Source organism: Centroberyx affinis, unplaced genomic scaffold, assembly GCF_046629955.1.
Source record: "Centroberyx affinis isolate AG114_WGS23_722 - 3 ecotype Tasmania unplaced genomic scaffold, CSIRO-AGI_Caff_v1 ptg000394l_1, whole genome shotgun sequence".
In the NCBI taxonomy this organism is placed as follows: domain Eukaryota; kingdom Metazoa; phylum Chordata; class Actinopteri; order Beryciformes; family Berycidae; genus Centroberyx; species Centroberyx affinis.
Window position 1 is genome coordinate 68,567 of NW_027279062.1, and position 16,434 is coordinate 85,000.

Consider the following 16,434-nt stretch of genomic DNA (forward strand, 5'->3'; position numbering starts at 1 on the left):
ATAAATAAATAAATAAATAAATTCATTAATTTTTTTTGTCCAAAATGTTTAGTCCATAATGATCCATACAAAAACGTACACACGTGCACAATCAATTTGTGTTGATTAGGCCTAATGTTATCTGTAAATAAATAATTAATCAATTATTATGTATAGTATACAATTATTGTTTTGGTCAAGTGCAGTAGGCTATAAAACACCAGAATACACAGACTAGCCTGTGTTAGGTGCACTGTTGTCTATATCACGCATGGGCCAAATGACATAAACACTTTTATTTTATTTTTTTCTAGCCTAAGTACAGTAAGTTGTAGGTGGCTGGGGTTTGCCACATAGGTCAACGCAATGAGAAATCATAGATAATCACAGCGAAAGTATTTAAAAATCAGATTAGCATACTTTTCTTTGACAATTTACCTGATAATATTTAAATTATTCTCATGCAGTAAACCCAATCCATTCCACACCAGTCACACTCATTCACCTGCATCAACTGTAATTTAGATCAAAGGATAATGAATATAAGTCAAGAAAAGCCTGTCTGTAATGCTGCCTTTTGGAATACTTAGAATGTGGATACAAAGTGAGGATCCTATTATGATATCCTATTAAGATGTTATGTAAGGAGTGAGAGAAAGAGTGAGAGAGATAAAAACACGAGCATCAAGCCACACAAATGACCTGGAGTAGGCGATGCTAGGAAGAGCCCACCAGATGTGAGCATGGACACAGGGAGAGAAAACTTGACATTGTCACTCTCCTTGCTGCTGTGGTCACCAAGGTCAGAGCAAAAGGCTCCCCAGCACTCCCTATGAGCTGGGGCCTGAGTCCCCATGAGGGAAACACTTTTGGGGTCACAGGATTTGGTTTGTTAATCCAAGGCCCATTGATTTATCTGTTCTTTGGCCATATGCATTAAGGGTGAGGGAGAGAGCAAAAAATAGTGCCTGTCTGGCCCAGGTTCCAAATGTTTGCACTTTTTCTAGCTTCATCTTGCTTTGTTTGCTTCCTCTATGGCAGAGCAGAACATTTCAGTCTCTGAGGCTCTGAGCAAGGCTGACACTGATAAAAGGATGCAAACCAACTGGTATGAAACTTCTTGTAACTGTTCATTGTAACCAGTCTGTGTTATTATTGAAATGAAAGTGGATAAATACTACATTACATTATTTGAGATGTTGAACCTCTATGGATAGAAAATACTCCAATTGGTCTTACTCAAGTGATTATTCAAGTGATACTCTGTATTGCTATCTTGACAATTGGTTTTTGGGAAGAAGCATATTGTTCACTTTGCCCTTCACTCAAATCTTTTGCTCTCTCTCTCTCTCTCTCTCTCTCTCTCTCTCTCTCTCTCTCTCTCTCTCAATTCAATTCAATTCAATTTGCTTTATTGGCATGAAAGTTTACAAACAATGTTGCCAAAGCATGAAGGTACAGAGTGTGTGTGCGTGTGTGTGTGTGCGTCTGTGTGTGTGTGTGTGTGCATGTGTGTGTTCATCATATAATGACTATCAATAGTCATAACAGTTCAACAATAAAAAATACATTCAACAAAACAAGAATCAAAAACACAACACATTGGTCAACGTGTGTGTGTGTGTGTGTGTGTGTGTGTGTGTGTGTGTGTGCGTGCGCGTGCGCACATGTGTATGTACGTATGTGTTGGTCACTCACTGTTCCTCAGGTTGTGTCTCTCTCTCTCTCTCTCCCTCTTTCTCTCTCCCTACTCCACTACTTTTTACTCTACTCTCGCTTCTTCTCTTTCTCACTCTGTGTCCCTCTCTTTTTCTTAGAGCTGGATGTCCGGGATGGAAAACAAATAAAGAGGAAATAGCTGCAGGATGAAAACATGGCCGCGCCCCTTCTTGCAACCCCAGGACCTCACAGCTTCAAGAAGTTCACCCCAGAGTCGCTTGCAAACATCGAGAAGCGCATCACAGAGGAGAAGAACAAGAAGCCACCCAAGCCCAGATCGGACAGTAGTCATCGCGATGCAGATGACGAGAATGAGCCCAAGCCCAACAGTGACCTGGAGGCTGGGAAGAGCCTGCCCTTCATCTACGGCGATATTCCTGACGGAATGGCGGCGACACCACTGGAGGACTTGGACCCCTACTATGTGAATCAGAAAGTGAGTTGTCACACAGGCCAAATGCAACACCCAATTTTCTTTCCTGACTTGGCAGGCAAAAACCCCTTTGAACAGAAGAAACAAGTTAAAGTGTTGTGGAGAAATTTGGTTAGATACAGCTTTGAGAGTCTGCTAAATGCATACAATGTTTTTTATCATACTGTTGTTCTCAACCTCCGAAAGTCCTTATCTCTTTCTCATGTTATACTGCTAGCTGCCTACTGTGTTAACTAACCATGCAATACAGGTAGGTATATGTAATTCACTATTATAACAGATATGAAGAAGCTCAGGTCATTCCCTTTATGCCAGTCAAAATGGAGGTTTGTGTGTATATTGTGTTCACTATGGAGATAGGGAAATCATAATAGCAAAGATGACCTTGAGGTATTATAGTACTCTTCAGTACTTTGATTCATTGGCACAGGAGATTGGAGCCAGTGAATGCATTATTAGTGTGCACAGAGAGATCATACAAGGGTTATGACTTTTCTAGTAGACTTGTCCAATCACAGCCCAGTTGAGGCAGAGGGATGCAGTCACTTTGTTCCTGCAACACTGCAGGAGAGCTGTGGAGTGCAGTTCTTGGGCAGTGGTAATTCTCATATAGTTTTCTGCAGTGTTGATTAATGTTGTGTGTTGATGCATGGTAATGGTACTGTTGGACGCTAGAAGAAGAGATGTAGAAATTACCTTTATGAATGTATGCCATCGGTGCTATAGCTTATTGGTTTCTTTTGTGGCGAAAAATGCTTTTAGATTATGAGGGTTCCGTTTTGTCACACCAATATGTGTGTATAGCATATATTTTCATGTATGTGATTGACTAATATACAGGCTATGATTGTATGTGTGTGCGTATATGTGGACAAATTTCTGGCAACATGAGGCTTTGAATGTGTTTTATCTATCTATCATCAGAAAATGATGAGATGGCCATCAGTGTTGCATAGTACTTGTGCAACATCTCCAACTACAGTTGGGAAGCAGAGTAAAGTTTTTATATGGATGAACACATCCGAAAACTGAAGCATCAGTATCAGTTGCATGAGCATTTGCTGATGGAAATGCTTCATAGTGCATAAGTGATGGAGATTAGGAGGTTGTATGGTCACTATTTATAACGTTTTTATGTCATGTGATTCACAAAGTTAATCTTTCCATATGGAATCTAGCCTACAGAGATGCCACATTATTTTAAAAACTGATAGATTTTGATGCAGTAGCTTAATATGGCTATGCAGCCTAATCATAATTAAATATACTGCAGTCTTATCAACATTAAATTTTTCTCATTCTGTGATCTGAGGGAGGAAGCACATATGTCTTGTTTAGTCTCCATACAAGGATGAGGCACTCTGTTCTACTTCGGGGCTGTACAATTAATTTAAAATGAGCCAAATTGATATCATAATATAACCTATTATTCCAATATCCATATTAATACTGATGCTCAATTTGATCTGAAGAAGAAAAAGAAGAAAATGTATTGTCAGTTGCCTCCTAGTGCAAATCACATTACAAAAAATATTTTTCAACATATCTCACTTCAGTTCTTACAGAAAATCCTAAATAAACTAGTTATATCCTTGCTCATTGAATCACATTCATATTCATCAGATATTAGCCTATATTGTGATATCATATTGTGATTTTTCACGTAAAATCATGGCATATCATCATGGCATTTTGCATAATGTCAGTGTCCAGGAAAAAATCTACTTTTGAATTTGATACTATCGGTGATGACACTAACCTCAATCCAGGACAGGAAGCGTAGAGGAGAGGGCAGGAGAGGGTGGTAGTACCTTCAGCTGTGTAGAGGTGTGGAGTAGCCAGTCTCCTGCATGGTGTGGCAGGGCTAGCCTGTAAGAGAATCTGTGGCCTGTAGAGCAGCGGGGGGGGGGGGGGGGGGGGGGCACTCAGCAGAATTGGCCCCAAACACAGCCGCCAGCGCTCCCTCATAGGACCAGTGGAACTATCAAGTGTATGTGCCTCTTGTGATCTATTGATCCACCGCCCCAGCTCAGTGGTGGCCACAGGAAGGGTTGCGTTATTCCTCTTCTCTTCTTATCCCTCCCACTTTTCTTATTAGCCGATGCTTACCTCTCTGCCTCTCTCTACTGTCCTCTGTTATTCCTCACCTCCCACCTCCCCTTTGTTGAGGAAGGGGAGTTAAGGTGGACTTGTTTATCACAGCTTCCCCTCGCACACTGCCACTGCCCACAGCAGGAGACCTTTTTGTCTCCATGTGTGTACATAGATATGCACAAAAACCAAATGGGGGGGAAAATTACTCTCTGCTGATAGACCCAAGATTTAGACCCAAAATTATGTCAAAAAGAATATTTTTTACGTAGTTGATGTATTTAAATTATATAGATTTTGTATTTCAGTTTGCCCATCAGCGTCTTGTTTCTACACACATACTTTAATGGCTACCAAATGTGAAATATGAAGAATTATCATTTATCTGCCACAGTTTCTTATGGTGCATTCACTTTTGAAAAGCTGACAGAAAACAGGATTTTGCCAGAATTGGAAACAATGGTAAATTCTGGCAAACAGCTGAAGGAGCTGCTGCAAACTATCAAATATTAGATTTTTTTTGCCAAAGTTAGACACAGTTTTCCAGTTTTTCTGGATGTTAACCATGGTACAATTCAACTCTTTGTTTTACTATTACAACAAAACTAGAGCTCCTCATTAAAGGCAATTTGCAGGACTAGTTTTACTATTTTTAGTAAGCCAGAACACGATATAGCTCAAATGAAAGCTACAGTTCTGTTCCTGTATGGCTTTCCATACTACAATATTTTCAAACATTTCCTAATTTATGTGAAATATAGGGTTAGAGCATAACAAAGTGGTAACTTGGGCTCTATATACACAAAGCTCAGAAAAGCTGAAAATGAGCACATCCAGAAGACTTCAAAAAGTAGTGCAACAGTCACAGACAGTTTTGTAACACTTAAGTATGTTACAGTACAAATTTTGCCTTTCTGTGGAAAGCTTCATTCTATGGGCTCTTATACTTGCGGTACTAACATAAACAAGATATGGATACATGCATCAGACGTTTCTCCTTTCAATGTACCGACCAGTATCCCTGGGGAACGACTTCAGAGCTCTGAGGAGGCCTGGAAAGATGACCTGAGTGTCATGCCTGATCACATGGTCTTTCTTAGCCTACTGTGACCTTTCTGTGAAACACAGCTCAAATATTTCACCTCAGGAATATAATAGAGACCTTCATGCCCATGATTGCCCATGTAGAAATATCTTAGACCAGAAGCTGAACATATGGAATTTGATAACCCAAAATCCTGCAGAAATGTGGAAGTGGAAGCCATTTAAAAGTTTAGTCCCTGGTTTACTAAGCATGCCTATTTTACCCCTTTATGATATTAGAGAAAATGGCTTCATTTATTTTCTCAAACTCTCTTTGACCTTTTGTGACCTCTATGATTATTAACTTCATATGCTTAATTTACACTGTCGTATGATCAATTTAAGATCATGAAAGCCTGCGTAGGATTATGAACAGTTTTAGGCCTTGGAACAAAAATGGTGCTCGTCTGATGATTGCCAAAATAATTGAATTTGTATCTTTAGGCTCAAATATCTTATGAAATTGATTCCAAATGAAAAAATAAACACATGTTGTCTGTTATTGAAAGTTTGCAGGATATATTAATAAGGCCAATCCTGATGGTCTAATTGCTATTATATCAAATTTGATATCAAATTTTCCAACCATGCCCCAGCTGTCCAGAACCTCAGGAATTTGCCAAAGGCAAATTGTAATTGGCAAGAGTCATGACACGTGGTACTATCTCTGCTATAGTTATGACTATGTATTAGATACTATATTGCTACACTTGAACACAATCTCCAAGATAAATGGATTCTCCAGGTGCCAAATAATTGCAGTTTTTTTGTCAGAAATATGTGCCAGTGTTCAATGTTACAGATTAGTGAATATGTCCTCAGTTGGGATGTGCTACCAAATCCAAACTGAATAATTGTTTGACAATTGTTTAATAACTGCTGCAAATACATTCAGGGATGTTGCCATGATGTGCCAACATCCCATATAAAGTCAATGTTTAGCGTAGATACATCAAAGATTTTTCACTTGGAATCTGTGATTGGGGTATGAGAGTTTACCCAATTTATGCCCTGATAACATTTATTTTAAGAATGAGATCAGTGGCCTGGCAAGGTAGTTGCAGGGGGATGGAGGGCCACACACACACACACACACACACATACACGCACACACACACACACACACACACACACACACACACACACACACACACACACACACAGATACAGTACACAGAATTTGTAGATGTCCAGCACAATCACAGTCCTTTACTTTTGGCCACTGAGCAGCTGTGGGTTAGGTGCCTTGCTCAAGGGCTTTTTGCCAGTAGTTGTTGAGGGAAGGAAGAGGCAGTGTGCTTCTTATTTGCCAACTAGATTGCTTATCTATATCTATTAGGTGACTGCTCCCCCACCACCAATGATGCCTCAGATGTGCTGCGGTGTGTATAGATGCAGGTTGTGATGTCTCTCCTTCACTCTGCTCAGTCAGTCAAGATCTGCTACCTTCATCACACACATCCATGTGTTATCTCAGCAAGTTCAATGAACAGGCAGAGCCATAAGACCTCATCTCCCCTTCCCATCTTACTATCATTCATATCATCCTTTTTCCCAATCCACTCATGTCTTTGTCCTTTATCACACCTGGGGAAGTGCCCCTATGCATATTCATGCTTATCCTCCATTACCCCACCGCTCTTTGTGTCCTCACCTTTCCAAGCTCCTCGTCTCCTCTACTCGACCGACAATCATCCTATCGCTCACCATTGTATGTCAATGAGTGTGTGTGTGTGTGTGTGTGTGTGTTACTGTCAGCTGCAGGAAACCTGATCACAGCACTCATGCATCAAAGAGAGGATGAGGGGGCAGTGGCGAGGAAGAGAAATGCAGCGTTGCAGTTCTTGTTTTCCCCTGTGATGGGGAGAGGACTGCCTGGGCATTTCAAATGTCTGGTGTGATTAGGCAACGCTAAAAGCTCCCGTAGTCACACAGGAGGAGGAGGAAGGGATGGAGGGAGGGCATGCTGGTGTTTTAGCTGGCATTGTGCACGTGTACATATCTGTGTCTGTGTTTGTGTGTAGGAGGGGGAGTATGGGTTGCGAGTCAGATGATTTGCCTCTGCTGGCTGTTCTACAGCATGGAGAAAAAAATGTAGTTTCAGCAGGTATCAGATATTGCTGCTGGTAAAGTGTCATTCTGTCCCCAAAGGTGGCATTTTGGCGACCGTGTTATAACAAGGAGGTTCAGTAGACCAGCCATTTCTGCCCAGGTTTCTGCAGATCCCAGAGAGCAGCGGCTACTAGTGAGTGCAGAAGGGGAGCTCACAGCTACAGCAGTGATCGCCTATGAATCTCAGCATTGAGCTCTGTGCAGGCCACTCCTGGCACTCTATGCTTTTTAAAGATGATCGTTGGGGCGTCGAAAATTATTACATTATGCCCCTATCCCACCATCTCTGTCTTTGTCTCTGTCTCTCTATCACTCTCCTTTTCTCTCTCCCTCCGTCTCCTCCTCCTCCTCCTCCTCCTCCTCTCTGTCGTTCTCTTTCCAGGGTGTAGTAAATTAGAGCGAGGGCCAGGCTTTAGTGCTCTGTCTGAGTCCTTAGTGTCTGATGACACAGCATCCTCCTGTACTGGGCTTAGGGCTGAGGGGAGGGGAGGGGAGGGGAGGCAGAAACATCTAGAGGGAAGTGTGCCTCCACTCAACTAGACAGGTTGGGGTAAAGTGCAGGGATGGTGGGGATGGGGTAGAGGTGTGTGTGTGTGTGTGTATGATTATGGGGTGGGGGTGTTGAAGTACATGTATTAGAGACGAGGGATGATGCGCTGTTGTGATACGGGTAGCATAATTTGTGAGGGAATAAGTTTGCAGTCATGCTATTCAGGTGAGACATTGTCCTCCGAGTCCTCACTGCAGTGAGGTGGAACAGAAGGACATGACTGACATTTTAAGCTACTAATGCTTTATAGATATTAAATGAAAGCTCTGTGAGATCCGTGTTGTTTCTAAATGGTGAAACAACACAGATAGATGCCCACAAAGCATCAAAGATTTACATTTGACATTGGATAGAGATAACTTCTCCAAATTGAGTCAAGATGCACTTACTGTACATCCAGTCATCTAACAATGTTTCTCATCTCTCTCCACTGCATACTTCCTATAATCCTGCAAAGCTGCCATAAAGCTGACCTTTGAAAAAACTCCAATAAATGCCCTGTGAATCAGTACAGATATGTTTTGAAAATAATTTGGGTATGTTCTGATTTGGCCGAGTGTGTGACTATTTGTGAAGGTCATTACCATCTTTGAATAGGTCTATTGATTAGTGTGCTAGATGAGTAAATCTACAGTGAGCTGTGAAGTATGACTAGACCAGTCTATGCCAGGCTGGGGTACTGGGATGATTAAGAGAAGTACAACACTCCTTCTCCATGACCTAGTCCCTATTGTTTCCCTGCTTGGATCTCTCTCTCTCTCTCTCTCTCTCTCTCTCTCTGTCCCCCCTCCTCGTCTCATTCTCAGTTTCTCTCTCTGCTGCATGCCTACCCATCCCTCCTCCCTCCGTCTACCCATCCATCTCAGGTTTGGCTCTCTCCCCTCTGCAGCTCTCTGGCTTTCTGTTCTGCATTACTCCCTCTCCTCCCCCTCCACCCCCTCATCTCTCTCTCTCTCTCGCTCTCTCTTTCTCTCTCTCTCTCTCTCTCTCTATCTCTAGCTCTCTTTACTGCTGTCCCGTACCCCTGCATGCCCCTCTCCATATCCCTGCTCCACTATCCCCCCCCCCCCCCCCCCCCCCACACACACACACACACACAGGCTGTCCTTGCAGCTGCATTCTGCCTCCTGATTCTTGCATACGTGCCTTTTTCTTCAAAGCTCTATGGAGAATTAGAAACATTTCACCAGCTTTGCAGCAAATAAGTCATGCTTAGAGGGAGAAGCTTGCTTTGCACTGTTTCTGATTTGTGTGTGTATGTATGTGTATGTATGTATGTAGGCATAGGTGTGTGGTACTGTGTGTGTATGTGCCCTTGTGCACATTGTATGTTAGAATGAAAATACGTTGTGTGCATTGTGTGATACAAGGGGCCTGTCCACTACTAAAGCCACTCACTGTGTTTATATATATATACGGATTTGATTGTCTCTGAATGTGCCAACACACTAGTGCACAATACGGTTGATATGTTGGCCCCATTGAAATGTTTTGTGGAAAGCAAAACCTCCCTCGCTACAGTGGCAGGATGTCTGTGTTCTGTCTGTCAGCCTCCTATAGCTCCCTTCTATCTGCAGCCATGCTGTCAAACTGAGTTTGCCCATTGTAACTGTGCCAGGATGCCAAGTTGGAGTCAACAGCAGATTTTCCCTCTCCACATCCACCCAGCTCACAGACTAACTGAGGCCCCTTTACAATTGAATTATGAATCCCTATGTAAATGAATTTCTGTATGCTATAGAGGATGACCTACATTGAAACTTAGACTCAATAAGGACAAAGCAGAAATGTGTGCGTGTGTGTGTGTGTGTGTGTGTGTGTGTGTGTGTGTGCGCGCGCACGTGTGCGTGCGTGTGTGTGTGAAAGAGAGAGAGTCTTCATCTCTGGTGTTTTCAAAAACCTCTACAAATCCACATCTCAGTGTTTATCCATGGCAATACTCTTCACATCAAGAACCATATGGAGCATAGACATGCATGCTGGGCATCCGTAACCAGCTAATGATAGCCATTCATACTTTCTCCTCTCATCAACATACTGTATTTGCTTTGTCAGTGAAACACCTCCATTGACCTTCTCTGAGAGACAGATTAACCCTTTGGATGTGACCGTAGATCCTGTGTTTTCCTGTTTTTTTTATAGCATTGATGTTGAAGCACAGATAATTCTTTTTCTCCATATGACAGGAAAAATAGTGAGAGGATATTTTAGGTGGTGCAGATGCTATATAGGCAAAAAGGGACAGGAAAGGGGAAGGGAGGGAGAGAGAGGAGTCTTCTGATGCAGAGAATACATTTTGTCTTTCCCCAGACTGCGGACGCTATTTTTAATCTAATTAGATTTCAGGACACCACTTGTCTCAGGACACTTCTGGTCGCCTCCCCGTTCCTTTCTAGTGTTTCCCTTGGTGTGAGCCACAAACTCATGGTGTGTGTATTTTTCTACCTGCTGGCATGGTGGCATAATGCATACAGAAGAAGATGCCTTTATTATATATCATTTATATGTTTTCCTCTCTCCACTTGGAGGTTATCATGTGATTTGTGTGTTGTGACAATTATAAGGTTATATGTGAGCTGGACATATTTAATATATAGGTCTATGGTTTTATGACCTGCTGTGGTCGAATGCATGTGTCATTAAGTATTTCGGCAACTTAATTCTTTGTAGATTGGAGTGCACATCAGGCAGTTTAAGCTGTAATTCCATATTCATTCATATTAACAAAATACAATCATTTATACCTAAATGTTTACCTAAATACCTGAATGCAAAGAAAATCCACTTTTTAAATTCAAAATGATGTCCTCATATTTTATATGTATATCTTTATTTGTCCTTCTCTACTGGCTGCATGTTGGACTTGATATCTTTTCTTTTACTTTTTGAGGGCCAGGTTTGTCAGAAGTGTCATAAATCCACATGGAGAGGTGAGCTAAGCAGGCTAAGCAGGGAACACACTCATCATCCACTCCCAGATTCCCATCCCAACGCACACATTACTATTACTATTATAGATAATCAGCGAACCAACTCTTAACATCTGTTTTTTATTTTTGTTAGCCTGTCTTGATGTTTGCCATGGCGACTTGAAACCTTTGTAATGGTAATAGGCAGAAAGTGAGACTGGTACCTGTACCCAAACGGTCAGTGTGTATGTAGAGAACCGTCTTAGAGAACCATGCTTTCCATCCAACGAGAACCTTCTCTTTTCACTATACACTGTGCCACTCTTGATAAGGGAATAATAATTCTTGTTGGCTTTGTCCAAAATTATGCACACACACACGCACACACACGCACACACACGCACACACACACACACACACACACACACACACACACACACACACACACACACTCACACATACACACACATACACACACATACACACACACCGCTGCCTCACCCCAGTGCCCAGCCCCACTTGGCCCAGTGCTGTTTATGGGTGGGGAGTGGTTGTTGAGAGCCTAGAGTCAGCAGATCTGCCCCTGATCGATGACAGCGTTTGCGGTTCTCTTCCAGTAAGAGCTTTAAGCTTGGGAAGAAGAGAGCCATTTGGCCACGGAGCGGGGAGAGCCTCCGTGTGCCTGTCTCCTGTGCTCCAGAGGCAGCCTATAGAGACACTGTAGTGGTGAAAGCCAGCCAGCATGGAGCACACTCACACTGGGTCTGACGCAGACAGGGCAGAGGTGTTAACTTTGCTCCCGGCCCTACGGTGACTGGCCACAGTAGGAGTGATGACAGTGGAGTAAAACACAGGTCTCATGTGTCCTTGTTGCCACTGACTGCGTGCCCTTTGTCTCTACCTTTGTCCTTTTACTATACTATGTCTATTCCTGTACCTTGTGTAGTGGTAGACCATTACCGTTCAGCATATATCTTACGGTTTTGTTACTGCTGGTAGGGTAAAGTCTTTACGAAGGGTGAAGTATGAACACAGTGAGGGCTTTCAACAATGTGCCATGTTAAAATGGGTTTCAATATCACCTGTACTGTGAGCAGCTGTGCGTTTTGAGGGTAAACCAATGCAAGAGAGTGCAGTGTGACTCAGAAGAGCTCAGGACTCACATCAGCTAATGAACAGTCAACCTACAGTCATCTCTTCCTTTCATTATGACAGAATGGTGCAAAGGCTTGCACACCATGTGTTGAACAGTATGTGCTATATAATATATTGTGTAAATTGTCTAATTCTCTCTCTCTCTTTCTGTCTCTCTCTCTCTCTCTCTCTCTCTCTCTCTCTCCACAGACATTTATAGTCCTAAACAAAGGGAAAACACTCTTCCGCTTCAGTGCCACGCCCTCCTTGTACATCATAAGCCCTTTTAGTCTATTTAGGCGAATAGCTATTAAGATTTTGATACATTCATATCCTTTCAAGTGATGAGATGCATTTTCTGTGCTGCTGAATGAGAAAAAAAAAACAAAAGTTGCAGTATTTTTTTTGAAGAATTTTAAGTTGCTTCTTTTATCAGTCCTGCCTGACCACTGATAGATGGTGTGTGTTTCCAGCTTATGTCACCACAAGTGGTCAGTTAAATGAGAAGGGGAAACTAATGCACTGTAAGCACAAGGCTGTACACTCTACTAAATCACTGTCTCCCCTTCTTCCTTAAGTTTTACTTCATTAATATTAATGCTATATTGCAATTGTTGGTGTATTGATATGTTGTTTGAATGTGTGGGGTGTTATGGGTAAAACCGTCCAAACTTTCCTTAACTCCTATCCCCTCACGTTATTCAGCATGATCATCATGTGTACAATTTTGACCAACTGTATATTCATGACTTTTAGTGATCCTCCAGAATGGTCCAAACAAGTGGAGTAAGTACATTTCCATACTTCTCAATAAACAAATCCTCACTGATATGTCTGCTGCTATTTCACTTTCCTCTCTTCTCTTTTTATTAAAGGTATACCTTCACGGGTATCTACACTTTTGAGTCACTCACAAAAATTGTTGCCAGAGGCTTCTGTATAGATGGGTTCACCTTCCTCAGAGATCCATGGAACTGGCTGGATTTCATGGTCATCTCTATGGCGTAAGTAGTTTACCTCAGTTAATAATCACAAAATTTACTCTATTTGTATAGTACTATTCAAAACACAGGAGTAAATAAAGCAAAACACAAAATACAGATAAAAGCATACAGTACATTTAACAGTAAAATAAAGTGATCATAAGCAAAGCAAGAACAAAGAAAAATAAAAAGGGAGATTAGAAGATTAGTAAAAGATATATTTATAAAAGGAAATTTATAAAAGTGAGTTTTAAGAAGTGATTTCAAAGGTGTTACTGATTTAGCAAGCCATACTATTTTCCAAGATAACACCAGATAAAAGCGGGGTTGGCAGTGGCTCATTCTCGTTTTTTTTTTGTTTCGTTTTTTTTTTACATATATGTTCTATCATAATGTGTGTAATTGTAACAAGGCTGTATATGCTGTAGATCCATCAAAGAGAAAAGCTTATCGTTTATCAACAAACAGACAATTTTTGCATTTTCTCAGAGAACAATTTACATCATGAGGGAGAAGAGTCCTTTTTCATTTAATCCTTCCTTTCCCATAGTATTGCCCCATCTTAATGCAGTTAAACCATGCTGATAATGTTTTTAATTATGTTTATGTAGCAATCAATTTTCTTTCTTTCTTGGTTTCTTGCTTTGTTTTTTCTTTATTACTTTTTTCTTGCTTTCTTGCTTTCTTGCTTTGTTTGTCTTTCTTTCTTTCTTGCTTTCTTGCTTTGTTTTTTTCTTTCTTACTTTCTTTCTTTCTTTCTTTCTTGCTATCTTTCTTTCTTTCTTTCTTTCTTTCTCTCTCTCTTTCTCTCTCTCTCTCTGTCTGTCTGTCTGTCTGTCTGTCTGTCCTGTGTTTGTGTTTGGGACGGCTGCTGAGTAACTGTATCTGATCCACCTTGCAGGTATATAACAGAGTTTGTAAACCTAGGCAATGTGTCAGCTCTGCGTACGTTCAGGGTTCTGAGGGCTTTGAAAACAATTTCTGTTATCCCAGGTAAGACTGTCCAGGTGTTTGTGTTTGCGGGCGGGCGAGTCGCGGGGTTGATGTTAGGTGTGGTTTTGTTCTAGTCCCTCTCCTCTCCTCTCCTCTTCCTCCCTCCCTCTCTTCCTCCTGGGCGGACAGGCGTTTTCTCTCTCACCGTGGTGTCCCCTCCTGGTCTTCGATGGTGGTGCTGGTGTCGTGCTCTTGCGCGTACATGTGTGTGGGTGTGTGTGTGTGTGCGTGTGTGTGTTGTTATTGTGTGTGTGTTGTGTGTCATGGGGTTCTGTTCTGTGTGTCATCCTACCTTGTTACAGATATATAACAGAGTTTGTGGACCTTGGGAATGTCTCGGCGCTGAGAACGTTCAGGGTTCTCCGAGCATTGAAAACTATTTCTGTCATTCCAGGTGAGACTCCCATTTAAACACTAAGGCTGAGCTTATTTTATCTATTAACTATCATTATTTCTATTACTTTGATTTTTTTTTCTTTTTAAAAAGAGGATGCCTCAGAAACAATACATTTTTTTTGTTTTCTTTTTCTTTTACAACAATCAAAAATGGTAGCAATACATTTTTGATAGGCTTAGCAGTCTACTGGCAGTCTTGTGGGGTTAAGTGGAAGAGGTGACCCCTATGAGCTCCCCTATGTGTCCCATATGGACAGACTGCGTTAAACAACATATCATTGTATGCAATAGCAGTCTTTTAATATACTTCCACCCCAAGTGAAATTTAAAAAAAAAACGTCCAAAACAATCTGATAATATGGGGAAACATTTCAATTAAATGTACTTCTATGTTTATTTTTGTTGATATTGTAACGTTTGAATGGTAACATGTTCAAATTCATTAAAGAGGATCTTACACACCTGTAGTTTTTAGATAGCCTTAATTATTTTGTAAAGGGATTGACTTTTAAGAATATGATCATGAGTGATTAAATCAACGCACTCATAACATGATCACAAGAAGTTTAGATTTATTACCATCTGTTTATTTTTTTATTCAGTTTTGTTTCATATATTCGCCACAGTTCGCTCAATCTATGAAATCTATGATAGTGCCTTCTGATTTCCAAAGACCATTTAATTCCCTAAGACTGCCAAGCCTAGTTTGACAACACATTTTATGCTGCATGAAGCTTTGAGACACCTGCTTTTACAAGTTTGGCTTTTAAGGGGCTTTTCCTTTGGATTTTATTCTTTTTTATTATAACAGAGTTCTTGGATTTAGGCTTCTGATTTTTTTTGAAGATCTTTGTCCATCCTGGGAGTGAAAGGGAGACACATAACGAAGAAATGAGTGAACATGAATAAGTAAAATTCTATGCATATATCTCAGATCCAACAGAAAGATTTTACTCTGGGGAATAGACCGTAACAAAAGGGCAGCTTATACATTTGCACCATTGGAAATGTTTGTAAATCAGCAGGAACATACACACAGAGTCAACACACAGACACACACACACACACACACACACACACACACACACACACTCACACACAACACACACACAGTGAGCCGAACACTCCAATGGTGCAAAACTGTTGTTGAACAAAGGTATTGAGGGGCAAGTTGGACTTTCCTATGATTTGTTGTGGATTTGTGCACATACAGTACTGTAAGCTCAGCCTCCAGCATACAGTGCTCAGCTGTGCTCTGGGCTAACCCAGCCTGAGGGCACACCCAGTGGGAGCACTGCACCAGTGGGAGAAGGGGGTGCCTGGGATGGGAACGGTTCTTCAGTTAAAGCAAAGTCACCATCACGGTTTTCAGACAGGTGATGTTGACACAGAGTCAATTCCTTCAGCCTTGGCGTTTAAATGACCTGCATGCCACCTTTCATTGCCCCTTCCACACCTCTTCCTCGCCTGTCCTCTCTTTCTCCTCTTCACTTCCCGCTTCCCTGACTGAGCCTGGTTCTGCGCTCTGTTTGTGGTGCTGCTGTGTTCGGTTGATTTGGTGGATGTTTATTAATCAGTTTATTAATCAGTCTTATCATCTGAGAGTGGCTCGGGATGTTCCTTAAGATGGACGCGAGGAGAGAAGGGAAGTACGAATCCCATGATGCGGCTTCCCTTCTCCACTTGATCCTAAACCCAGCTGTGGCCTTGTCTGCTCTTCCTCAATGGGAACGGCTTCAGACAATTCGGTTTTCTACCTCACATTTGTATAGAACCATTTCCTTGTGTGGGGAAGTTAATGTGATGAAAGGCCTGATGCTGAAAATCTGATGGAAACATCCCGCACAGCCGCGATATTCGTTGTGGTGTACTGTGTTGTGTGAAATAGCAGAATGTGATCTCTTCTGCTCACTGTGTGTACAGTATGATGAATGTCTGTGCTGTTGTTGAGGGCAATTCTGGTACTTTAACTTGGTTCAACATGAATGCACTATCATAGTCCAATCAGTGTCCTGTTAATAAATATTATTTAGACATATCTTTGATTTTATT

The 16,434-nt window shown here is 41.5% G+C and overlaps 1 protein-coding gene across 1 annotated transcript in view; it reads left to right on the plus strand.

The window, feature by feature from the left end:
- Window positions 1-1,852: 1,852 nt before the first annotated feature.
- LOC139641665 (sodium channel protein type 8 subunit alpha-like) overlaps window positions 1,853-16,434 on the plus strand; it is a gene marked incomplete at its 3' end in the record, with an annotated part of 17,491 nt that continues 2,909 nt past the window's right edge. The window contains exons 1-5 of the mRNA XM_071516190.1: window positions 1,853-2,134; window positions 12,221-12,351; window positions 12,716-12,796; window positions 12,886-13,014; window positions 14,289-14,380. Coding sequence (XP_071372291.1) covers window positions 1,853-2,134; window positions 12,221-12,351; window positions 12,716-12,796; window positions 12,886-13,014; window positions 14,289-14,380 — 715 coding nt within the window. The remainder of the gene's footprint in view (window positions 2,135-12,220; window positions 12,352-12,715; window positions 12,797-12,885; window positions 13,015-14,288; window positions 14,381-16,434) is intronic.